Below are 24,913 nucleotides of genomic sequence, written 5' to 3' on the forward strand. Positions count from 1 at the left end.
AAATAGTTTATAGTCACTTGCAGAACACAAACGACTCCAGGTATACTGCAGCTTCACACATAGTATCCTATTTAATCTTCACAACATTTCACATTATCAGTATTTTCATTGCAGGTGGACAAACTGAGACTCAGTGAGTCTAAGTAACTGTTCAAGGCCTCATAACTAATAAGTGGCAGAACCACAGTTTGAACTCAGGTGTTGTCATTCTCAAAGTCAGATGGCAACAATCCTTTTAGGTGACACGGCCAAGTCTACCATCTAAAGATCTGAAGGGACATATGGATTATAGTCAAACAAATAAAGACTGCCTTCCTTCAAAAGAACTCTGGGGAAACAGGAAGTCCTATTTGGACAGAGGGGTCAAGGGCATGAAGGGTACATGTCCCCACAGGGATCTGGAAGAGGCTGCATCAAGCCTGAAGGCACAAAAAGAAGAAAATGGGGTGGGGGTAGGGGAATTAGTGGTGTTTGGGTTTCCTTGTACCACAAAGGGCTGTTTCAAGATCCAGGCAGATGAGGCTGGGAAGACATGGTCCAATGTGAGTAGAGAGTGCTCATAAGTCTTTCACTCCTCAGCAATCTGTATTAAAAAAAAAAAAAAAAAAAAAAGAAGAAAAAAGAAAAATAGACCGTACTGAGAGGTCACACTGGGATGGTATCCTGGAGGGAAGTTTTTTAAAATAGTTTAAATCAACTAGAAAATGCGACAGGAGTGCATATTGTGATTATTTAACATTTATTATTCACTGTGTGTTAGGTGCTTGGTTTAGTGTGGATCCCCCTAGGACCTGACTGGCTTCCTGTGACACTCCTGATAATTTTTAAATGGACTATGTCCTTTTAAACGTGTTTTTTTAAAAATTGAACTACCCCCAATGTGAACACTTTCCATTTTGTTATATAATGAGAGTACTTTCATTCCTTTAATGTTTGCTTTTTCCTTTGATCTAACAATTTCTGTTCAAATTTCACAGTTTTCTGTTGCTTCAGGATTGAAAGAACCGATTACCCTGCTGGGAGCGTGAAATAGACTTAAAAAAATCTGCATGATATTTCCTCCCAGTGAAATTAATTTAGGTTTAAATACAGGAGGAAGGTATACACCTTGCGCTCCAGTGGCTTTCTCTCACACACCTAAGCAGTTTCTTATCCTGAAAGGGCACAGTCACCTGCAGCCAAGTGCTATGTCTTTTGTGAGGCTCCTTTGCGAGGCACTGTGAGAGAGTCTCTTTCTCTTTGACACCGGCTTTGTGTAGGCCTGATGACACGTTTGGAACTCTTTATTTCTTTGAAGGCCAGCCTCAGAAGTCCAGTGGACCCTTTGGGCACTGTCCGTGGTCCGGGTTTTAAGTGTAGGTGGCGAGAATTCTTGGGTGTTTTAGGAAACGCACCTTCTTGCAGGGCAAGGGCCATCAGTTCCAGAGCAACAAAGGACAATTTGAAGGGGAGTGGAAGAGGCGCTCCACAGCTTCCTTGGCATCCAAGTCCCCTTCTGCCCAGCACCCTGTCCTAAGTGATCTCGCCTTTCGCCCTCTGGATCCCCCACCCGCTCAGACTCACTGTTCCAGAGACCAGCCGGGCGCGGCAAGCCCCACCGCCTCCCTCAACCCTCGTTCCCTTCAAATCCTAGGAGCAGCGCAGCGCACGGCAGCCGGTCTCGGCCCGCATTCCCCAGCACCTCGGGGGTCGCTCCTGTGACCAGTGTCCCCCCACACCCTGTAGTCTGCATCCTCCCCCTGCAGCCCCCGTCGCAGAAGCTGTCAAGCCCGCGGCAGCTGAACCAGCCCCCGAGCGCCCGCGTCTCCTCTCCTTCCTTTGTGTGAGCGCGAGCGGAGTTGGGGCGGAGGGAGAAGGGGGAGGTCGCTCTGTCTGTCTGTCTCCCGCCGCCTTTGCCCGGGCTGCTCGAAGTGCGGCTAGGAAGGCGGGAGCCCAGGGGAGGGTGCGGGGAGCTGCGGGGCGGCTCGGGGCCGCCCGGGCGCCCTGGTCCCAGCCGCGCACTGGGGAGCGTGGACGGCAGTGAGGGTCGACTAGAGACACGATCAACCGCCCCGGCCGCCCCTGGGCCTCCCTTGGCTCCCACCTACCCCCTGACACCCGGAGAAAACGTGCAAAGGCGCGGAGAGGGACGGAAACCACAAATAAATAGCGGCGGCAGCAGCGCGTCATCTGGTGGAGCAGGAAGTGCAGGCAGAGTCCGGAGGCTGGTGCTTTCTGCGCGTCCCCAGGACTTTGCCATGGGCTGGGGGCCGCGGAAGCTGCGAGCAGCCGGGCAAGGGCAGCGGCGGTGGCGCCCACACCAGGGCTGAACGAGCAGAGACGCGCGGGGCGCGGGGAGATGGCAGCGTCCAGCAACTCTAGCCTGTCCGGCTCCTCGGTGTCCTCCGGTGAGTTTCAACTCGTCGGGCGCGGTTGCCGCGCTAGGTCTTGCGCCCTGCACCCCAGGGTGGAGAAAGCCTACCTGTGGCCATGCTGCCCTCTCACTGGGAGTCGGGGCAGGGGTCCAGTGTGACACTTGTTTGGTTTGCCAGCAGCTGGGTGCCCATAGCACCTCGGCGCCTGATATCTGACAGCGCAGAGGTGGGAGGGCAGTGGCTCCCTTAGTGTGCGGGCGCTGTGGTTTAGGGGCTTGGGGCGCAGCGGGCGAGCGGCAAAGGAGCAGGGCAGGCTCTCACTTTCTCGCGCAGCTGGAGCAGAGCTGGCGGGGCGGGGAAGGGTTAGGGCGAAGCCGGGCGCCCAGACCTGTTTGCGGTGCCGCGCCCGCTACCTTGGATACCCAAATCTGAAGCAGAGGGGAGCAAACCCTCGCTCCTCGCACACTTGGTTTTCTTTGTTTGTTTCAGAAATTAGCTCCGTGAAGACACTCGCTTGGTGCATGGGTTTGAGATAGTAGCAATAAAGAGATTGTGTCTTTCTGGTCCTGATTGAAGCGGACGAGGGGAAGGGAAGTCCAACCCAGCCTCTGACTCTTGGCACGTTTACAAGTGTGTGTGTGTGTGTGTGTGTGTGTGTGTGTGTGTGTGTGAAATTTTCCTGCGTGACTTCTTAGACGTTTTCTTAATAATATTCTGTAATTTCACTTTCAATGTATATCCCAACCCCTTTTTAAGTGTGCCTGGGCAAAGGGAGGGATTCTTTCAGTTTTTCTATGGTTGATCAGCAGGTCTAATTGAAGAGAAAAAATTGCTAATGAATCCGAAGGGGTAGCAGCCCCACTGGCTTCTGAGTATGACAGGTTTCTAATCAGAATGATGCATTAGTCAGAATTCCTCTACCTCTCTGGTCATTGAAAACTTTAATAACAAACCCTAAAGGAATAGCTGATAAGACATTTAGTGTGGCATACAGTATTCAAGGGTCAAGATCTTGAAGTCCTATCAGAAATACTCAATATATTAATATTGTATTATGTCTTATTGTGTTCCTTTGTATTATCCAAAATTTAAACTCTCAGGAAGAAATACCTTTTAAAGGTCTTGAACAGCAAGCCGGGCATAAAGGGAACCACATCCCTAGATGTGTAACTAATTAAATCATAAATGAAAGGTGAGTTTAACTAAGGTGCAATTGTGATGTGGCACAAGGTGATTTCTTGAAAGCCATCTGCTATCTTTCTTGGCAGGTTCGGTTCCAGGGAAATGGCACTTCCTTTATCTATCCCTGCCAATTAATAAAAAACAGTGTTGTTAGGTGTACCATATAGTTCAAGTTTCTGGTAGTAGCAGCCAATGGGGCAGAACAGTCATATCTTATTAAGAGCAGCAACAAGTTGACCGCCTGTGGTTTTAATTCTGAGAACTCAGCAAATGCTGCAGCTTATTTTTAGTACCCTCAAACCACTGCTGCTGCTCTTCAATTCATTTTGGTTGACTAACATTGAATTTAAAATACAGTGATGTTGGCTTCCTATTAGCATATGGTTCTGCCTCTCAGAAAACTGCCCACTCAAAAGTGAACTGGTGGGGGAGAGGTGGCAAAGGGAAAGAAGAATGGAGGGACAAGGAGACAGTGTTATCACACGATTTACTGGTGGCATAAATTGCAGATGCCATGGCATCTGAATATTCAGATCTTTAAATAGCTTAAGAAACCTGATTGAAGATCCTAACCCAGCCCTTGGAAGAATATGTTGGTTTAAGGCAATACACTATAAGCTTTGGATGATGGAAATTGCTTTGCAGATAGAGTAGGGATGCTTATGATTGTTCTTTTTCCTGCTTTATGTATCACTGTTTTTAATCCTAGCAGAAACTAAGAAATTGCTTGAAAGCTGAAATTCAGAAAAGTGGACATGGATTTATTATTTGGTGTGAATCAACCTATCTTATATATTGGCTAATTCACCAATTCATCAGGCATTTTGTCTTGAGAAATATAAAATCATAGTTCTTCTTAAGCACACTTACCATTGTGTGGATCATGAATAATTCAGAAGACACAAGCAATTCACACCTGTGAGAGGTGTTGGGCAGGAAAGAATAGAGCCTGCTTGTCTCAGCAGCTGTGTTCTCTCCGGCAAAGGCCAGAGTCTGAGAAATTAGGCAACTTCATCAATCTATTAATTGCCATATTCAAGGGCCTACTATGTGCCTGGTGGTCCCTTATAAGCCTCAACTTCAAGGAGGTTATGTAAGGAAGATAATTCTAGGATTCCTTTTAGCTCTGGTATTTTAGGATCCGTGTCTGAATTCTGGCTCCACCACCAACCAGCTGGGTATCTTGGAGATGTCTTCTTAGAGCCTCAGTTTTCTCTTCCATAAATGAGACTGGGGAGTGTTGTGGGGATTCAGATAAGGAGTGTAAAATATTTAGCAGGGGGTTGGTACTTGGTGCAAAAACTTTTGTCCTTTGAGGTATGAGAAGAGGGTGCTCATTGTCTTAGACTTTAGGTGCAGAAATGAATTCAACACACATAAAATCTGCTTCTTTCATCATAAGCTAAATTTGATCTTGAGTTTTGACTTCATTAAACAAACATTTATTGAGTCTTTTCCAGGTTTCAGACATAGCTCTGGAAAAGATGGAAACTTTTCCATAGGACTGGAAAGATGAATTGAGATTCTTCCCCTTACGGTGGGAAATAGAGCCCACAGCAAAGAAGAACCTATGTTCCAGTTCTATCAAGTGAATTCTGGGGAGCAGACTGCAGGGGAAGGAAATGATTTCCTCAGTTTGGAGCAGCCATTGGGGGTGACAAATGAGATAGGCCTTGAAGGATGAGTAGGGTTTTTCCAGAATGCAGGTAGAGGGAAAGGCATTTCAAGAGGGAAGAGCTTAGGCAAAAGCCTGGAGATGGGAAGTTTATGGCCTTATTCAAGTTCCTTAGGGCTTTAATCCTTTTCCATAGGGGTACTCTTCCCTGGAAGTCAGGTTGACAGGCCCGTAGGCAGCAGCATGCACAGAACTGCTGGATCAGTTCATGCTACTGCTAATGCAGGAGGCTCTCTTTTTGTTCAGGTGGCAGTGGGTTTGATGGAACAGGAAGCCCTAGGACATAGCTGGGCCATGGTGCACTAGAAAAGGAACAGTTGATTGCTGCACAGGCCAAGGGGATCTCAACATGGTTAAGCTTTTCTTAGAGAAATAGATGGAGGAGATTTAGGTTTGGTTGTAATTGTACAAAGACTAAAGCTCCAATAATTTACTCAATATTAAGCTCAAAGTCATCTGATTTTGCTGAGAATAGTTGTTCACTTGCTGCTGTTTAACTGCATCACCCAAGTGTGTCATTTATTCAGCATTACCAACCGAGAGATAACAAATTAAATAATCGGGTTAAAATTAATTTAAAAATATATTTTCTGAGAATGCTTCAGAAATTTTCTTCTAGAATATTCAATTAGATATAAGAGAAATTGCTGTGCCTTTGTTTTAATGATAACTGTTGGTAATTCAATTGTACAATCAACTAGATTGGCAGGAAGGTTTGATTACGTTCATTATTTTAAAATTGCAAAAAAAAAAAGTCCTTAAGCTTTTAATCTAACTGTACTTGATTATATTCTGAAATAAACAATGGATGATTTGCAAAACAGTTTTCTTAATAATCATGGGTTACATTTGCTTTTATAATTGAAATAGGAACTTTTGGGGCATTAGTGATGGGATCGTCAAATGGATAATTTCACAGAGTCAAGAAAAAAATGAACCCAAGCAAAGTAATAAATAAATGAGATATTTCCAGTAACTGAACAAGGTAGAATATTAAATATTAAAGAGACCCCCAGGATAAGAAGTAAAGATTTTGAAAACACAAGCACACAGTATTATAAAAATGAAGTTGACAAAGACTTTTTAAATTAAAATGCAAATAGAAAAAGGTAAAAATCAGCATTGTGCACCAAGTCATCAAAACCGTAATTGGGAAAAGAACATTCCTGAATGGACTGAAGTATTTATTTATCTGGATTTATACAGCAATATTGGGGGCCAGATAAATAATGCTATTTTCTGTAGTCACACTGGTGTTGACCCTAGAAATGAAAAATAGGAATTTTCCTTAGTTAGTATTGGCAGATTGTGACTAGTGACAAGTCTCCCATATTCCTGAATGCAGAAGGCAAAACTAAACTATAGTAATTCTGGAAAGACTTATGTATGTATAATTAGAGACTATAGGGGTCTGATACTACAAAATCGTATCATTAAAACAGACACTCACACTGAGAAGTTCTCATCTGGGCCTTTGGATTTTCCAGAAGTTTTCTTCTAGAAGATTCAATTATGTGTGAAAGAAATGGCTTTGCCTTTGTTTTAATGATAACTGTTGGAAACTAAATTTCACAATCACCTAGATTGGCAGAAAGGTTTGATTACCTTTATTATTTTAAGTCACGTGCACAAAAATTGTGATTTAAAACATTGCAAATAAAATTGGAAAGCTAAAATTACCCCTGAGAGAGAAATCACTTACTCAGATGAGGATCATTGGTCCTTGTTTTGCTGGTGGCCTTTCCAGACCTCATTTTCATGCCTTCACTGTCCCTTTGCAGTCACTCAGATGGATCCAGGAATACAGAATCTGAGCAGTAAAAACAGTTTTTTTGAGTGTATCTGTTATGGTCGGAATCTTAAATGTCCTCCAAAGGCCACCTGTTAAAGGCTGGCTCCTCAGGTGGCACTACAGGCAGATGACAGAACCTTTAGGAGATGGTGCCTGGAGAAGGAAATTAAGTCACTGGGGGTGTGACTTTGAAGGGGATGCTGGAACCTTGACTCCTTCCTCTCTCTTTGCTTCCCCCACCATCACCATGAGGTGAACAGACCTCCTCTGCCACATGCGCCCACCGTCATGTTCTGCATTCCCATAGGCCCAGAAGTAATGTGGCCAAATGACTGTGGACTGAAGTTTCTGAAACTGCGAACCAAAATAATTCTTTCCTCCTTCAAGGTGATTTGTTTTAGGTGTTTTGTCACAGTGCTGGAAAGTTAACACAATATTGCATATTTGCAGTGTTTGACAAAGGGCCTACTGATTTATGTATTTTGCTGATATGTGGATTCCCCCATTAAACCTATGAAGTGTATGGGATGAATCTGTAATTTGTTCCACTTTTTTTTTTTTTTTCCCAGTGGGGGGATACCAGAGATCGAACTCAGGGGCACTAGCCACATCCCCAGTCCTATTTTGTATTTTATTTAGAGACAGGGTCTCACTGAGTTGCATAGCACCTTGCTGTTGCTGAGACTGACTCTAAACTTGCGATCCTCCTGCCTCAGCCTCCTGAGCCACTGGGATTACAGGTGTGTGCCACCGTGCCAGGTCATTTATTCCACTTTTGAGGGATGTGAACACCGAGGCCAATCTGTGTATGGTTTATCTGGACATTGTGTTCTTTGACCAGCCACCTGGGACTTGGCCTGAGTGTCAACCCCGCTGAGGGCCGTTTGCTGCTTGGTAGGGTCTCCTATTTGTGTTCAATGGTGAAAATAAGTGGACATTTGGTTTGGAAAACCTATATGCAAGCAATCTCACATTGGTATGTTTTGGAAAAGAGTTATCTGCTAGATGATCAAGATTCCTGCCAAGATAGATACAGAGAAAGAAAAACGGACTTAGTGCTAGATGATTAACAGCATCCACCTATCACCCACCAATCATTTATCTTTTATGAGTGCATTTGCATCACATGACTTCTGAAATGTCATTTAATTTTCAAAACAAATGAGTTTCTCCCCACTTTCCTTCTCTATTTCTTTCCTTCCCTCTTCTCTTTCTTCCTTCCATCTCTCTTTCCTTTCTTTCCATTTTCCTTTCTTCTCTTCCCTCCTTCCTTCCCCTTTCCTTTCTGCCATTTTCTTCTTCTTTTTCCTCTCCCTATTTCTTTTCTTTCTTTCTTCTCTCCCCACCCCAAGCTGTCTATTTTCTATATAAAGATGTTTTCATAAATCTTGTATTTGGTTTACTTCATTGTGAACATTTTCCAAACCCTGGGCATCTTCCAGTTTCTCCTTCCATCCGGCATATGGGAAAGGAAGCTGTTAGTCTGTCTCTTAGATGAATTCAGGTCAGAGGGTCAAGATGGATACCCGTGTCTCTGGTGCATCTTGGTTGATGCGACAGAACACACTGACATGTCTCAAAGTTACTAACAAATGCAAAGGTTTACTTAAAGTTTCCAAGCTAGAGTAAACTGGCTTGTATTAGAAATGTGCTGACCCCAGAGACAGTCAGATCTGCCAGGGACCTCTGTGATTGTCCACTGGGGTCTGAGTCACACAAGTCCTGGGATAAGAGTGTTTTATTGAGGTGAGAAAACTTCCTGCTGTGTATCTCGGGTAAGCCAACCACCAGCTGCTTGTGCAAATAACCTGCTTTCCTCCTCATTTATAATTAATCATACACCTTTGTGGGGGTTTCTCTTTGAATTCATTATGGCAAAATTACAGCATTGCATTATTTCTGAAGTTTGGCCTATTAACATCAACACAGTCTCACCCCTTTTGCAGTATAACATTAGCATTACAAAGTATTATTTTAAATCAAACAATGTCTAAATTCCGGAACTGGGAAATTCCACCAGAAAACTTTTAGAACTCATAAGTGAATTCAGTAAAGTAGCAGGATATAAGATCAATGCTCATAAATCTAATGCATTTTTATTCTTAAGTGATGAATCCTCAGAAAGAGAAGTTAGGAAAACTATCCCATTCACAATAGCGTCGAAAAAAATAAAATACTTGGGAATCAATTGAAAAAAAGAGATGAAAGACCTCTACAATGAAAACTACAGAACACTAAAGAAAGAAATTAAAGAAAACCTTAGAAGATGGAAAGATCTCCCATGTTCTTGGATAGGCAGAATTAATATTGTCAAAATGGCCATACTACCAAAAGTGCTATACAGATTCAATGCAATTCCAATTAAAATCCCAAAGATGTGTACCTCACAGAAATAGAGCAAGCCATTATGAAATTCATCTGGAAGAATAAGAAACCCAGAATAGCTAAAGCAATCCTTAGCAGGAAGAGTGAAGCAGGGGGTATCACAATACCAGAACTTCAACTATACTAAATTCCCATCATCCTTAATACAAGCTAGACTGATAGGTCTAGAGTGAGGAGTGACCTTGGAAGTTGTTCAACAGACTCTAACATTGTGTAAGTAAGATCAGGGTCCCAGACACTCAGGACTGTCCAGTGCCTCTCCGCTAGTTGCTGGTAGAGCTAGAGCCAGAGCTGTCACCCGGGGCCCAAGCTCCTATAACATCAGTTCTCCAACCCCTTCCTGGCTCATCCCAAAGAGCAGCATCATCCTTAGAGAATCTGTTGCAGATTTTTTTTTCCCCCTGTCTGGCTTCATGGAGGCTGTTCTGTTTAATTATTTAATACTTTCTAAAAAGAAGTCATAAAGTGCTTTGTGTTTTAAATGGGGCTTAGATCTCAAGGCTGTTGTGCCTATGGAGGTACAAAGACTTAATTGAGCCAGGCCTGGACCAACTGTAGAGCTCTACTGTCCACAACTAGAGCCACTAGCCACAGAAGGCTACTTATGTTTAAATTAAAAAAAAAAAATCATTTCTTTCTTTGCACTAGGCATATTGCAAATGCTCAACAGCACACATGGCCTGTGGCTGCCATATTGGACCATGCAGATATAGAACATTTTTATCATTGGACAGAAAATTCTGTGGAACAGCACTGGTGTAGTTCTAAGACCTAAGTAAAATTAACAAGCTAAGGATAGAAAATTTGATCAAAGGCGCTCCTATTTCTGTGTTTATTCCTTTTGCTCTTTAGCTTATATTTCATAAAATGACATTAAGAAAATGTAATTTGTTATAACTTTGAGGGAAACTCTGGAATGACAGCTAGAGAATGATGCTTGGAAGAATAATTAAAATGTCTGTAAAACTCCTCTAGTCTTGAGGCTTGATTCAAGTTTTTTTTAAAAAAGGTCTGCTGGGTCCCTAATGGTAACTCAATTTCTTCTTGAAATAAATCCAGTGAGTTGTAATTTCACCCTCCAAGAGGAAAAAAGTGTCCATGTCCAGAAAAAGTTTGGATCTTACAATTGTATCTCTTCCAAAACATCATAAAGAAAATAGGAAAATTGTAAATGTGTGGACTGAGGTTGCTATGGCACGTCCAAGCATGTTATTTAAAAGAGATTTTCTACCAACCTGGCCATCAGCGAACCGTTTGGCTAGAAGTCTTTTGCTTCAACAAAAGGCCCACATACAGGGCAATGTGAATGCATTGGTTTTTTTAGAAAATAAAGTTGGCTTTTGGAATTTTAAGCTCATTTAATTGGGAGAAAATGTATGCAAATAAGATGCTGAAACATGACAGTTCCATAGAAAAGGAAGCAGTTCTCCTCCTTGAACTTCTTTTACCATCTTCAAGTACAACAAAGTGTAAAGGTGGAAGATATCGTTAAAGTGTCAAACAACTGTCAAGAAAGAGGTGGATGTTGAGGCCACTGGAGTCAGAAAGACTGGCATGTGTGGCTTATTCTTTATTGGAATGAACTCAGATCATAGATGTAGGGCAGTATGAATCACAAAATCACTGGGGTGATGATCTTAGGCAATTCTTTTCTCATCAGAGGCCCATTTCCTGTATTTCATCATGCCCATTACTGCCCTCTGTGCCCCCACAATACTGGCTAAGTTTCAAGGAAAGGAAACCTAGCACTTCCTTATTTCACATAAAATATCACGCTTGCAAAGTAAAATGCTTTTTGTCTAATGATGATTTTACTTGCAAGGAATAAACCTGAGAGACCATATTGGGACAGTAAACAAATAGGAAGCAAGGGTATGACTTTGGGAATACATCTTCTGCAGTATTGCCTATAAGGGTCCGATTCTTAACACCTAAACTTCCCTGTTCAATATGGCAGCCACATGTGGCTACTGGTTCATGAATGTGACCAGTCTAAATTGAGATGTGCTGAAGTATAAAACACAGAGTTTAAAGATGGTGTAAACAAACACAAAAATGCAAAATATCCTGCTAATAACTTTTTAAGATTTCGAATGTATGTTGAAATATTTAGATTAAATGAAATGAATTTTAAAAGTAATTTTACTATATTTAAAATTAAAAAATGTTTTTTGTAGTTGTAGATAGACAGAATGCCTTTATTTGTTTACTTTTATGTGGTGCTAAGGATTGAACCTCATTGAACCTCACATGGGCTAGGCAAGCACTTTGTCACCGAGCTACAGCCCAGCCCCTATTTTAAAATTTTTGGTACTAGGAATTGAACCCAGGGGTACTGTATGATTGAACAACGTTGTCAGCCTTTTAATTTTTTATTTTGAGACAGGGTCTTGCTAAGTTGCTGGGGTTACCCTTGAGCTTGAGATTCTCCTGCCTCAGCCTCCTGAGCCACTGCAATTACAAGCAGTAATTTTACTTTATTTTTGTATGTTTAATGTCGCTACTAGAATATTTGGAATCATGTGTGGTTCACATTATCTTTGTGTTGAACAGCCTGGTCTGAATGAGTGCAGTGAGGATGCCCTAGCCTTCATTACAGAATCCACCAGACCCAACTTGCTGACTCACTGCCCAGTGACTCCCACGGTTGCAGTTCTGTATACTTTGCAAGCCCAGAAGCGTATCCTCTGTCTTAAGGCACTTGAGCCTCAATTCTCAGGTCTTGAATCTTACATTGATTTTGAAATGAAGTGCCACAGAGAGGGACAGTTTGGGACATTTGTCAGATTCCTGTTTAGACAGATTTTGCTTTTTGTTACTTTGTTTTAGATTTGCTATAACTCCAGACTTAAGATTTATGTACACCACTCTTTCCAAAGAAAGCCTTGCTGTGAAGTTGGAAAGGAGCTGAGGAAACAAGGGATATGTTTTCTCTCTACTTGTGTAAAAACTCATTTGATAGCCTTAGCACAGGGGTGTTCTGCTGTAAATGTGTAATGTGTGTGCACACGAGTGGTTATATCTGTAGTGTGTGTTTTGGTGTATCTATGCATACGCAGAGAGTGGAAGTGGATTAGATTTCAAACAAAAGTTATTTCTAACTGAATTTGTATCATATATACACATTAATATCAAGGGAAATGCAAGTCAAGCCTAGCATTACTTTTAGTAATTAAAGAATCCACTTGGGATTATGTTAATGATGTGTAGATATTAATACACATAATTTGGCTGCCTAATATTGATTTAAGTTGCTCATTTAAATTCACTTTATTATAGAAAAATTAGCCATTTTGTTTTACAGTGCTGGTCCCCACAGACAACGAGAACATTAAACCATGTTTATTAGGTAAATAATACTGTTTCCTGGCTTTCATATGCAAAGAGTACACAATTCTGTCTCCCTCAGTGTGTGCCCTTTGAGTTAGCTTCTGGTTGTTTCCAGCCAGGTGTCGTCTCTGCTATCTCTCTTGTGAGCAATATGTAGGGTTGAAGGTACTCAGTGACCAGGGCACAGACTTTTTTTTTTTCTCTCTGTGAATATGCCCTAGAACTGAACTTTGGCCACATGAGAACCCTGTGCTGGTTTTACACAGTCGACCTAACCCATGTGCCTTTTTTCTAAATATGAGTTCTTCCTCAGAAGAAAAAGCAATTGGCAGGGACTTTGTAAATGCTGCTGAAAGAATTAAGATTAGGAACGACCACAGCAAATCCTACAAGAATCCACAGCAAATGCATATGTGAAACATGATTTTGAGTTAGAATGTCATTTGTCTCAAGAACAAAATGATTGCCACAGTACTTATTTGGTTCTATATTCTAACCCCAGTCATAGCAGTAGGAGTATTTTGTAAAAATGCATAGCAGCCTTTCAGGAAAGAGATACCCTACTGAATGTTACTTTCTTAACTAGCTGTGTGTAAAACTGCCATTCAAGAGTTCCTGGAGTCCATCTGGAGTTTCAGTGGGTTCCTTCTATAGTAATGAGTTCCATCCATTCTCTCCCCATCAAGTGGATTGGTATTTATTTCTGTAGCTTTAAATTTAACTCTATGAAACTTGTTTCTAACATCCATTCTTGGGCTTTGTAAATAAACGTGGATTCATCTGAACCGTGAACTTCAAGGGTGGTGTTGTGTGACAAGCACTTGAAAGTCAGGGATCTAGTCCAAGCACCAGCACCAGCTGGCCCTGTTAACCTGTTCCTCTTTGAGATTCCACTTTTTCATCCATAAAATGAACTAATAATACCAGCTGTAAGAATCAGATGTGTAAATGTCTGTGAAAGAAACTTGAACATTGAAATATGAAACAAAACATAAAAATCTCTGGTTTCAAGTGTTCACATTCTAAAAGATGCTTTACAGATTTCTTTCCTAGGGACAAGTGATCATTCAGAGCTCATGATCTTCTCAGATATCCAAAAAAATTTCCCCCCAATACATAATTTTACTCTTTAATAGCCTTTTAAAAACTTGAAGCGTAATTGCACTAGCTGAGAATTTTTCTACTCTGTAAGAAGGTGATATGCGTGTCACAATCCCAATGATATTTTGAATTAGCTTGGAACACTGCTATTTATACATTCCCATCCAGAGAAGTGGCTCTTTTTTAAATTAAAATGTAAGTAAATCAATACAGATTCTCCTCCATTTATGATGAGATTACATCTCAATAAACTTGTAAATTTAAAATATCCTGAGTTGAAAATGCACCAAATATACCTCACCAACCACACATCATAGCTTAGCAACATGGCCTCCCTTAAGTTGCCAAGACTGGCCTCAATATTTCAATCCTCAGGCCTCAGCCTCCCAAGTCACTGGGATTACACAGTCAAGGGGTTGACTGAGAGCTGTGGCTTACTGTCACTGCTCAGCATTGCCACAGAGTATCTACTGCACATCTCTAGCCGGGACAAACTCAACATTTGAAGTGCTATTTCTACTGAATGCATTGCTTTTGCACCATAATTAAATGAAAAATCATTAAATCAGGGACTATCTGAATATGCAAAAGAATTTCTATCATAAACATGCAAATCATAAAGCAAAGCAATACAATCACAAGCAAACCATCACCCAATTTAGGAAAATTACCTATCAATGAATCTTCCCTTGTACTCTTCTCCCTTCCTTTCTCCATCTTCTTTCATTTCCTCCCTCCAAAGGTAACCACTACCTTCAACTTTCTTATTGTCTTGCTTTTCTTTTAAAAATAATTTTGCCATGTATCTTTAAAACACAAACTTTACATAAGGAGCTATGTTTGCTTTATTCATTGCTGAGTTCCCAGTGTCTTGCTCAAGGTCTTAGTAACTAGATGCTGGTTGAATGGGTACATCTACATGCCAAGTGCTGTGATATAGGAGTTCCAACCTAGCCCCTCCTTTTCTTTTGTCTGCAAATCAGCTCTGTGAGGACCCCCTTATGGGTTCACTTTAGCTACATACCTTCACCCGTTTTTAGAAAAATAATTTTTTAAAAAAAGAAACTCATCTATTTTTGCACTTAGTGGCAATAGACTCCCCGAAAGTCCTGTATTCGGACTTCCTAATGTGATTTGCAGCTCACGAGCCCATTTCAGAAGTGAACAGGGAAAATTAGGAAACTTAGGTAGTCAACATAGAGTTCCACATGAAAATCTGCAGAGAAATATTTTTAAACTGAAGTAATTTACATGCTACAACAGAAATGAACCTGGAAAACATTACGCTAAATGAAAGAAGCCAGTCATAAAAGACTGCATGTTGTGTTCTGTTGCTTTTATGAAACCTGTAGAATAGGCACATCATGAAAACAGAAAATAGATTTGTTTTTTTCCTGGGGCTGGGAGGACTGGAGGGAAATAGGGAGTGACTGCTAATGGATATGGGTTTCTTTTTGGATTAATGAAATTGATCTGTTTGTCTGTGGTAATGATTGCACTATTTGAATATACTAAAAGTCATCAAATTGTTCATTTTAAACAGATGAATTGTAGGATATGTGAATTATATCCCTTTAAAACATACTTTAAAAATGCCAAAAATTGATACAGTAAGAATAAGGCAAAATGATTATAAGATGAGCCAATGAAAAAACAACAACAAAAAAAAACCCAAAAACCATGAGTCAGTCCTGGACTGGATGCCTATAATCAGACAGGAGACATTTCTGTCATACTTGCCGAGAGCATCACCAACGTCATCAACACTTCATCTCAGTGTGGCACTCAGAGTGCTTTGCTAGACTGAAATGCTACCCAGGTGTGTCTGTCTCAGATATTCTGGTCGTGTTTGCTTTTACCTTAAGGAAGTAGAGAAAAATGCACTTCATTGCATCTGATCTAAATATTTTTTTCCCATTTTTATTTCCACGTGTATCTTTTCTCTACTTCCAGCCACTGATCCCCTCCTGTGGGCACACAAGGGCACACAGGGACTTGTTCTCTGTGGCTGGTTTCCAAGGTCAGCTCAGCCTCAACTAAACAAACGCCTCCCTTCCCACAACGCCCAAAGGTCATGGCATCCTCTTTCTGACCTAAGAATGGGGAGGAACAGCAGGTCTTCTTTGGCAGTGCTGGATAAAGCAATTACTGCATTTCTCATGACTAGTTAATTAGATTTTTATCCAGCTTTCCAAACCCTGGGCACAACTCCTATGCCCTTATAGTAGAACAAGAGTCATCCAGGAACCAAGTGTCTCCACTATGTCCCTGGTGCTCCTGACTATTATGAATACAGTGATGCATCTGTTGCTGCCTCCTGATGCCCCTACCAGACAGGTGCCCATGCAGATGTTTCCAAGGATATCTTCCACTGGCTTTTTTGTTGTTTCTAATCAAAGAGCTGACATGCTTTGATCATGTCAGATCACAGTATTGTACTATGAATACTTTGTTAGAGAGACTAAATACTACTGTCTCAGATGTTCTGATAGGGTTTACTTTGTTCTGATCGTGTTTACTCCTCTACCTAACAAGAAGAGAAAAATGCACTTGATCAGATCAGATCCAAAATATGAATTAGTAAAAGTATAAAAATTTTTACGCTCACATACAGTATACTCTAGTGACTCCAACTAATAAGTTTCTTTTAAACACCTGCTGATTTCAAGTGCCAGGTTGCTAGAAGTCTTCCTCTTCCCCGTGTTTAGCGACTCTTCTAGCAAGATCATCTTTCTGTTGTTTGGAGAGAGATCTGGCTCTGGCATGGGGCTAATGGAAGTAAATACTGGCGTCTTTAGGGAACAGAGTCCCTGAGAGGCCTCTTTCTTGGACAGGCTTCAATCTTCAGTTGCCTCTTTTGTGGCTTTCTCTCCTTCACGCTCTTCACCACCTGTCTTCCTTCTTTGTCCCCAGAGGACAACTGAGATAGCCTGCCCCACCAAATGCAAATAAATGTCCATTCATAGGTGTGTGAAGACAAAGCAGGTACTGACATTTTTTCACTAGTTCTTACCTTAATGTCCCATTCAGAGTATTTTCCTGGCATCCAGAGGAGGAAGTGAGTATGGGCTACAGCGAATTTGTCCTCCTTTGGGTGAAATCTGACTGCCCCTGGTCCCCAACCATACTCATCAGGTATTGTGCCTTGTGCTAGCCTCTGCCTTAGTCCTCCTACTTTCTAATGTCACAGGCCAAGCTATCTGTAACAAAAGAATCAGTGTTCCTGGGATCTGCTGTCCATGCAAACTTTTTCTCTGGTTAAAACAACAGGTGTAACTCACCTCCCCACTTCCTGACTGGGGTTCAATTATTCTATGGGTTAGGGTGCTTTGGCTGCAAGTACAGGAAACCTTAACTGGAAGTGCCCGGATAGAGTAGTTCTGAGAGCTGGCATCTTGCTCGCTCTGCTTCTCTGTAGTTCTTCCAGCTCTGCTCTCTTGAGGGGTAAGCTTTGTCCTTAGTCTCTTTCTCTCCTTATGGTGTCAAGATGAAAACAGCAATCCCTGGCATCAAATCTAGACACAGAAAAGGGGTACTCTCTTCTTGCTGGCTCAGTGGAAAATGAGCAAACTCTCAGAAACATCTTCCCTCTGGCAAACTTCCCTTTGCCTCATTGGCTATGGTTTTGTCACATGTTTAGAAATAAGCCAATAGTTGGCGAGGAAATAGGATTCCCATGATGCACTTAGTGCAACCATGATCTCTTCTTGGAAGGGGAGGGGCCGGCTTCTCTGAAGGAGTGGGAACTGGGCAGAACATGGTTCTGTTAAAAAGGAGGAGAAGGAGGAACAGGAACGTCTTCCACAGGTAGGTTGTGAAGGGAGAAGGTTGAGCGGAGAAATGATTGGATTGTGAGAGCCTTAACCCAATCAGTGAATTAATCCCCTGATAGGGATTAACTGAGTGGTCCTGGAGGCAGGAGGGGTGTGGCTGGAGTAGGTGGGGCATTGGGGGCGTGGCTACGGGGTATATATTCCGTATCTGACCAGTGGAGGCTCTGCTTCCTGATCACCCTGTGAACCGTGTCCCACGGCCACATGGGAAGCATCTTCCACCATGATGTCCTGCCTCACCTTGAGCCCTGAGGAATGGAGCCTCCTCTCTGTGCAGTGAGACCTCTGGAACCGTGAGCACCCAACTAAACTTTACCTCCCCTAAAATTGTTCTGGTCAGGTCTTTTAGTTACAGCGATGAAAAAGCTGACTAAACCAGACCACCCCAAAAACAGAGTTCTGTGAGACATTGCCTCTCTCAGTCAAAGGATTTGGTATAACTTAGTCAAGGACCAAATGATTATTGCAGCCATTTCCTTTGTAATAATATGGCTCCCTGAAAATGTTTGCTACTTCCCTACCAAATTAAGGTGAATGACAGCTTTTACTGATGGGTTGCTTGCTTGTTAGTGCTTGATGGTTTGAAGCACTTTGTGTGTGGTTATGGAAAAAATATAGGTCCATTAATTAAAAAATGGAAAAACTCTTTAGCCCTAATGAAAAGTGGGACAGTGAGTGTTAAAGGTTTTGATTCTTGACAGAGGAACAACCACTGGCCTGACACAAGCTGGAGTTGTATTGTTCGAAAGTCAGGGGGAAATAATAGATGATTCAACCCCTTCTGGTTGCTATGGTAAAGAATTTTTAAGGCTTTTATTTAGGAGAAGTAGTGATCATTAGCAGCTCTTTGTTTTTAAAACAGAGATCCCTGCAAACTGTCAAGGCTCCAGTAGAATAGATGATTGGCACCTAACTAGAGAAAATCTTATTATTATTATTTCAAAGAAAAGAGATTATTTCAAAGAAAAGAGAACAGGCAGAAAAGGCTTTTGGACAGCAGGTTTGTGTTTCTCATTTTTAGGACACTCCAAGGTATGTAAAGATTCCTGGGCTAAGAGTCACATGCCCCAAGTCTGCAATAGTTCTATCTCAGCATTTACTTTTTGTGAGCCCTGGGGCAAATGACAATTTCATTTTGTAACTTTGGTGCTCATCTGTACAATTACTAGGTTGGACTAGATCATCTGCAAGGGTTTTTGAAATTTTTCTGATTCTGCCTATTTCCTTTTGCCAATATAAGGTGCTGTAGTAGTTCCCCAAGGGAGCAACACTGTCCCTACCTGCATACACACATAGTTCAAATTGTGACTCCCATGGGCATCATTTGTTCCAGTCACCCAGTCTATAAGATGTAAAGGACTGTTGGGTGGATGCTGTGCATTTACTTTACAGCCCACATTCTAAATAAGGCCAGGGATAGCCCAGGCATGCCCCGGGGCAGTGTCATACAAGCCTCTTGGAATGTGACTCATATTAAGGAATACATTTCATATCACAATCCAAGGCACAGTCACTCACACAAATGCACAATTCATTCAATGTATATTTAATGAGCATTTACCATTTTCTAGAGGTGAGAGATACTACTGCAGCAAATAAAACAGACAAAATTTCTGTGCCTTGTGGAGTTTTTAAACACAGAGAGATAGTAAACAAAGAAACTATAATATGTATATGAATATTCATATATAATTACACTACATATAGTTTATATGGTTTATCAGAGAGTGATAAGTTCTATCAAGAAAAATATGAGAGAAAGTGGGATAGGAAATACCACAGGTAGGGGATCTGAATTTTAAGCTGTGTGGTCAGGGAAGGCTTTACTGAGAAGGTTACATTTGAGAGGGAGGGAGGCCTTGTGCCCGTATCTGAGAAAGAACATTCCAGACAGAAGGAGCAGTAGGTGAGACTATACCTGGAATGTCCCAGGAACAGGAACAAGGCCAGGCCAGAGTGAGGTAGGTAAATGGGACTGAGCAGGAAGGAGGCTGGCAAATCATGGTGGTCCTCACTGGCCCTGGTAAGGACTTGGGCTTCTACACTGAGACAGGCATCCCTGGATAGTTTGAGAAGAGAGTGCCATGATCTGACTTAGGTTTTAACAGACCCACTCTGGATATTTTATTGAGATTAGACCAAATGCATATTCTTCATGCATATGCATGTGTGCACACACACATGCACACATGTATGCACACACACATAGAAACACAAATTCTACAAACAGCACTTATCTGTCATGCCTGATGCTTCTGATATTGCCTTTTCTGTTGTATTAGTACTCATTCATTTTAAAAACAGGACCTGTAGGTTGATTTCAGGATCTACTATAGGGCAGTGGCTGGAATTTTATAAAACAGATTATAAATTGGTCTGGGATCCCAAAGATGTGGTAGATTCAGTTTCCTTGTGCCAAGCACAGTTGTGATAGATACAGCATCTGATATAGACCTGGTAGTCTTATGTTAAAATGGTTTTCAAGAAGTTTATGTTCCATTTTTTAACTTGCTGCAATGAGCAGCACTTTAATATTGCATGTTCATTTATAAATTTTATCTTCTTCCATATATTGAGCAGGCTTTTATTCTCAATTCATATTTTAAGTAACTTTCTTTATGAAATATTCTTGCCTGAAAAATTTTAGATATGTTCCATCATCACTCTGCTTCTCACCACTCAGCTTCAGCAGTGATCAAATCATGGCCAGGTGTCACCTCCATCTCTGGGATATTTTGACACAAATCTCAGGCCTGGCATCATTTCATCTGTAAATATTGTAGTTGATGTCTCTAAAAGATAAGAACTCCTTTAAAAGATATATATATATTTAAAAGGTATATTGCATTACTCTAATGTTGCTGCACATTCACACAATCAGTCTGATTGGCAGCTTCTTTGTTCACTTATCTGTGAAGGGAAACCCAGGAGACCTTCGGGAAGAGGAGCTATGGTCCTATATTTCTCCTCTGGTTCTGGAGATGGTGTTTCTGGATATTTCCAAAGCCCTAATGAAGCAATGCTCTCATCCTTCAAAATGAGTCAGTTCAATTCTGATTTCTTTTTATACTTTCACTTATACTGAAACATGGCTTCCTTTTCTATGGCTCTTGACTAATCAAACAGTAAATACCTGGCATAAGGTCACAAATCTTATTCAACTTTGTACCATCACAGTGACTTAGGACAGATCCTGGCACACAGCAGCCCTCACATTTTTGTTAATATTTTACTTCTTTGTAGAGTTGAAGTAACTTTTCTCCTAGCCTTAAGCCTGTCACTCCTTTTTGGTCATGCTATAATTTAGATCTGGAATGTCCCCCAAGGTCTCATGTGTTGAAGGCTTGGTCCCCTGTGCAGCAGTGTTCAGGGCTAGGGCTTTTGGGAAGTGATGGGCTCATGAAAGCTTTGACCTCATCAGTGGATTAGTTCCTTGATGAATTCATCATTTGATTGGACTGTTGGTAGGTGGTGGAAACTCTAGGAAGTGGAACCTAGTTGAGTTGAAGGGAGTGTTCATGGAACTACATCTTTTCCCCAACCCCTTCTCCTTTGCACTCTCTGCTTCATGACTGTACAAGGTGAGCAAATTTGCTATACTGCATCTTCCCTACCATGGCATTCTGACTCACCTCAAGCCCACAGAGATGAATCCAAACAACTACAGACTGGAACCTCTGTAGCCAAATAAATCTTTCCATTTGTAAGTTGTTTTTCTCAGGTATTTTGTCACAGTGATGAAAATCTGGCAAACACAGGCCGTATGTGGCAACTGCATTGAAACCTGACTTTTCTAGGAAGTCTCATCTCTGCCAGGATGGAAAGCCTTTCTGAATCGTCATTGACTCTATGGGAGGAACCTTCTGGTTAAGCTCAGTTCTTTCAGAATTCTTTTATCCCTTCTATTTCACAAACTCATGATCTTTAGTAAGTAGTGGAGTGCTCATCTTCTAGTGGTATCTGCCCTAATTTCCATCAACAAATTTTTGGCTGCAGACTTATTTAATAAGGGCTATGTTACTGAAAATGTTGTCATTTCTGAATATGTTTAATAGTTATAATTTCAGGGAGTGATAAGTAAATATTTTTGTACATAGTATATGCTAATCCACTCTTGGCTATCCCTTATTTACTTAACAAATTACCCAAATATTTTATCCATGAGAACTGTCAGGGAGGTCTTATTCTTATTCTGGGTCTTATTCTTCTTCCCTCGCTTTTCCCCTTCATGGTGCTAAGCTCTAGGAACATAAGGAGATATGAAGTAGCCCTGTTGCAACTTTATTCTGAGTCTGTCTCCATGAATATTGCTCCATGAATGTAGAGACCCTGGGGTCACTTGCTGCTGGCAGAAGGACTGCCACACACTTCTTAAAATTTTTTTGGATGGATGACTGAATGGAGACATGGCTCTCACTGTAGAGGAGTTCACAGTTCAAAGCTGGGGAGTGAGTGGGGACTTTGTGAGGCGTTGTCGAATTATGCAGTCATCGTTAGTCCTTGTTGTCACACTCTCCACTTACGATGCTACCACTTCTGAGTTGTTTACACCCTCTCATAGACACCAGCGGAGGTTCTACATGGGGATGCTTACCAACAGTGGCTCAGGTCTGAGCCCTAGACTGAGAACAAGAAGGCCAGAGTGGGAGGCTGTCACCCATTCGCTTTTCCTGGCACAGTAGTTTTGGCCCCATGAAGCACTCCCAGTTTTTCATTTTTTTCTGGTACTATAAATGACACATAATCTTGGAAGACTTCCTGGATGTTCTGGTTAAGGGTCTTGCTTAGCCCGGAACCAGGCCTGTAGTCTCGAAATTTCTTACCAGGAGGAAAGCATTTTCAAACCAGCACTCAAGTCTGAGTCTGTTTCCTGAGATCTTTTTTTGTATTTGAGTTACAATTTTATGTTTATGGTGTGCCAGGAGACATTTACTTCTGGTTAACAACAGGAATTAAAATACTTGTTGCTATGACATTCCAGAGCAAGGATTTGTTATGGTAGAAAGTTACATCTTTAACGTGTGTGTGTGTGTGTGTGTGTGTGTGTGTCGTGTTTATGTGCACTTGCGTGTGTGTTTGTGTCTTAGTGTCATAGGCCAATTCAGTTCCCAGGGGAAAGAAAACTGGGAAAGAACCATAACCTATGGGACAAAGTTTTAGCTACTATCTTTTGGTTTTGAATTATTTATTCCTCTTCCTTAAGTGATTGATTCTGAATATGAAAGAGTTCTTTTAAAGGGTGGAAATGATGTCATTTAACATTTTAATAGTTATAATTAATTAATCTTATTATGTAAACCAATTTTTAAAAATCTCCAGGTGGAATTTGCAAGAAGTCTAAGTAATTCTCTGGGTGGTATGATGATTGACAATTCGGAGTCAAAATGTCAGAGAAGCAGCTATTTTTAGGGGGCTGGAACTTCTCTCTTTTTCTAAATATACGTTCTAGTTGCTAAAAGAGTCCTAGAAGATTTCTCTCAAAATTGAAAACGCAAGAAGAAGAGGAAATTACAATTAATAGCCTTAAAATTCCAATTAATCTCTCAAATAGTGATTAATTTCCAGAGACATGGAGACTCTGCAGTATATCTTAGAGAAAGGAAAAGACAATTAGGATTGGGGAAATTGGTAGAGGACACTTGGGTAGGTGGAAATCCCACCAGGATCGAAGACTTCACTAGGATTGAGATAATTGACAAGGCTGGCAGCCTGCCAAAAACGGCATCTCTGCGTTCGTTCTCTTTTTGATGGATCAAATGTGCCCATTTTGAAATCTACTGACCATGTCTCCTGTCTGTCATCTCTTTGTGGAAATCTTCAAAGAAGATTTGTTGTCAAAATACATTGCTTTCTTTGTCACCCTTTAGCTTATTATTTGGTGAGGATGTAGCCCTGGCCTTCTCCTGTGCTTACAGTCAGAGTAGGGCTTCCCCCTCTCTCCCCTAATAGTCAGCACCTCAGTGAGCTAGTTCAAGTCCATGTTGGCACAAGATAGGGGATGCTTTACATATCTGAGACCACAAGGGCTGATTGATGTTATCATTTTTTTCTTCTATAAAGACAAATAATTCAATTGCATTTTTGGTATGTGTACAAATTGGTTAAATTGGGATGAAGGGAAAATAAGCATGTTCTCATAGAGCTGGCTGTACTTATGAAAATAATACATTACATTGCAAATGCTAAGTTTGCATTATTGGATGGATTGAGTCTTGAGTAGATTGGAACTTATTTGTATACCTGAAGTTTTAATTATATGGCAATGAAGATGGGGTTCAGCTTTTATAGTAGCATGGCTTTGATCTGTTCCTTGTTTCCAACAGTACTTATTAGGAGGGAAAACCTCCAGAGAATGAGGAGTAAACATTACAGTCCCTTGAACGTCTAAATATATGCAGCATTTTACAGAAGCAACGTAAGTGAACTAACCATTCGTGGTCAGTTGTAAAACTTAACTTTCAGAGGATTTGTCCAGCTATACTGACCTAGAAACTAAATAAGCAGTTTGGAAAATCTGGTTTGTGCGTGTAATTATTTTTATATTATCTCAGGCTGCAAAGAGAAAACCACAGTAGTTATCTGACCTATTGCTCTACCATGGCCTTTTCTCCAACACAGTAATTATGTAAGACTCAGCATGTTTTTAACTAACTATGTGCATATGGAACATTCTTCTGCTTAGATTGTCCTGTCTATCTGGAAACTACTTAGTACTTCCAATATGAATGTAAAAGAAACCTTACATTGTGACCAGTGTTAACACTGATAGACTGGGAGGGTCAGTGTGGAAATAGGAACACTTAGCCCTTTTGTTAGCTGAACTGCATTGGAAGTTGTGATGTATCAACTTCTTTTAATTAAAATAGAAAGTCAGTGGTCAAGATGAAAGAATTCTAACAATGCTTTTCCTTTGAATATAAATATTTAGTTGGGGTATAGGGTACAGGATGTCTTTAAAGCCCTAAAGTCCTTTGAGTTTACTGTTTTTAATTCTGGTTCTTCCTTTAGTATCTTGGAGCAAATAAGCAATTTCCTTTAGAGTGTATGCATGCTTGTAAGGTTATCTGAATAAAAGATATGTATCCGGCAATTTGCCATCTCAGCACCATCCCTTAGGTAGCAAGTGACTGGAAGGCAGCAGTTTAGCCAGAATCAGAACCAAAGCTTATGTGCAAAATGCTGCATGTCTCTTCCTGGTTTTGAAGGAATGGACAGGACAGCAGCCTAATCAGAATGCCCTGGATTGTTATCATCTTGATGA

General features: G+C 41.1%; 1 protein-coding gene across 2 annotated transcripts in view; it reads left to right on the plus strand.

Annotated features, from left to right (window-relative positions):
* Positions 1-1,331: 1,331 nt before the first annotated feature.
* The window catches only part of Chn2 (chimerin 2), a 304,571-nt gene continuing 280,989 nt past the window's right edge, over positions 1,332-24,913 (plus strand). Inside the window, exon 1 of one of the 2 annotated variants that reach the window (XM_047560115.1) lies at positions 1,332-2,387. In XM_047560115.1, coding sequence (XP_047416071.1) covers positions 2,339-2,387 — 49 coding nt within the window. In that variant the 5' untranslated portion in view covers positions 1,332-2,338. The remainder of the gene's footprint in view (positions 2,388-24,913) is intronic. The other variant, XM_047560117.1, reaches the window with a different exon arrangement.

This window comes from Sciurus carolinensis, chromosome 8, assembly GCF_902686445.1.
Source record: "Sciurus carolinensis chromosome 8, mSciCar1.2, whole genome shotgun sequence".
NCBI lineage: Eukaryota > Metazoa > Chordata > Mammalia > Rodentia > Sciuridae > Sciurus > Sciurus carolinensis.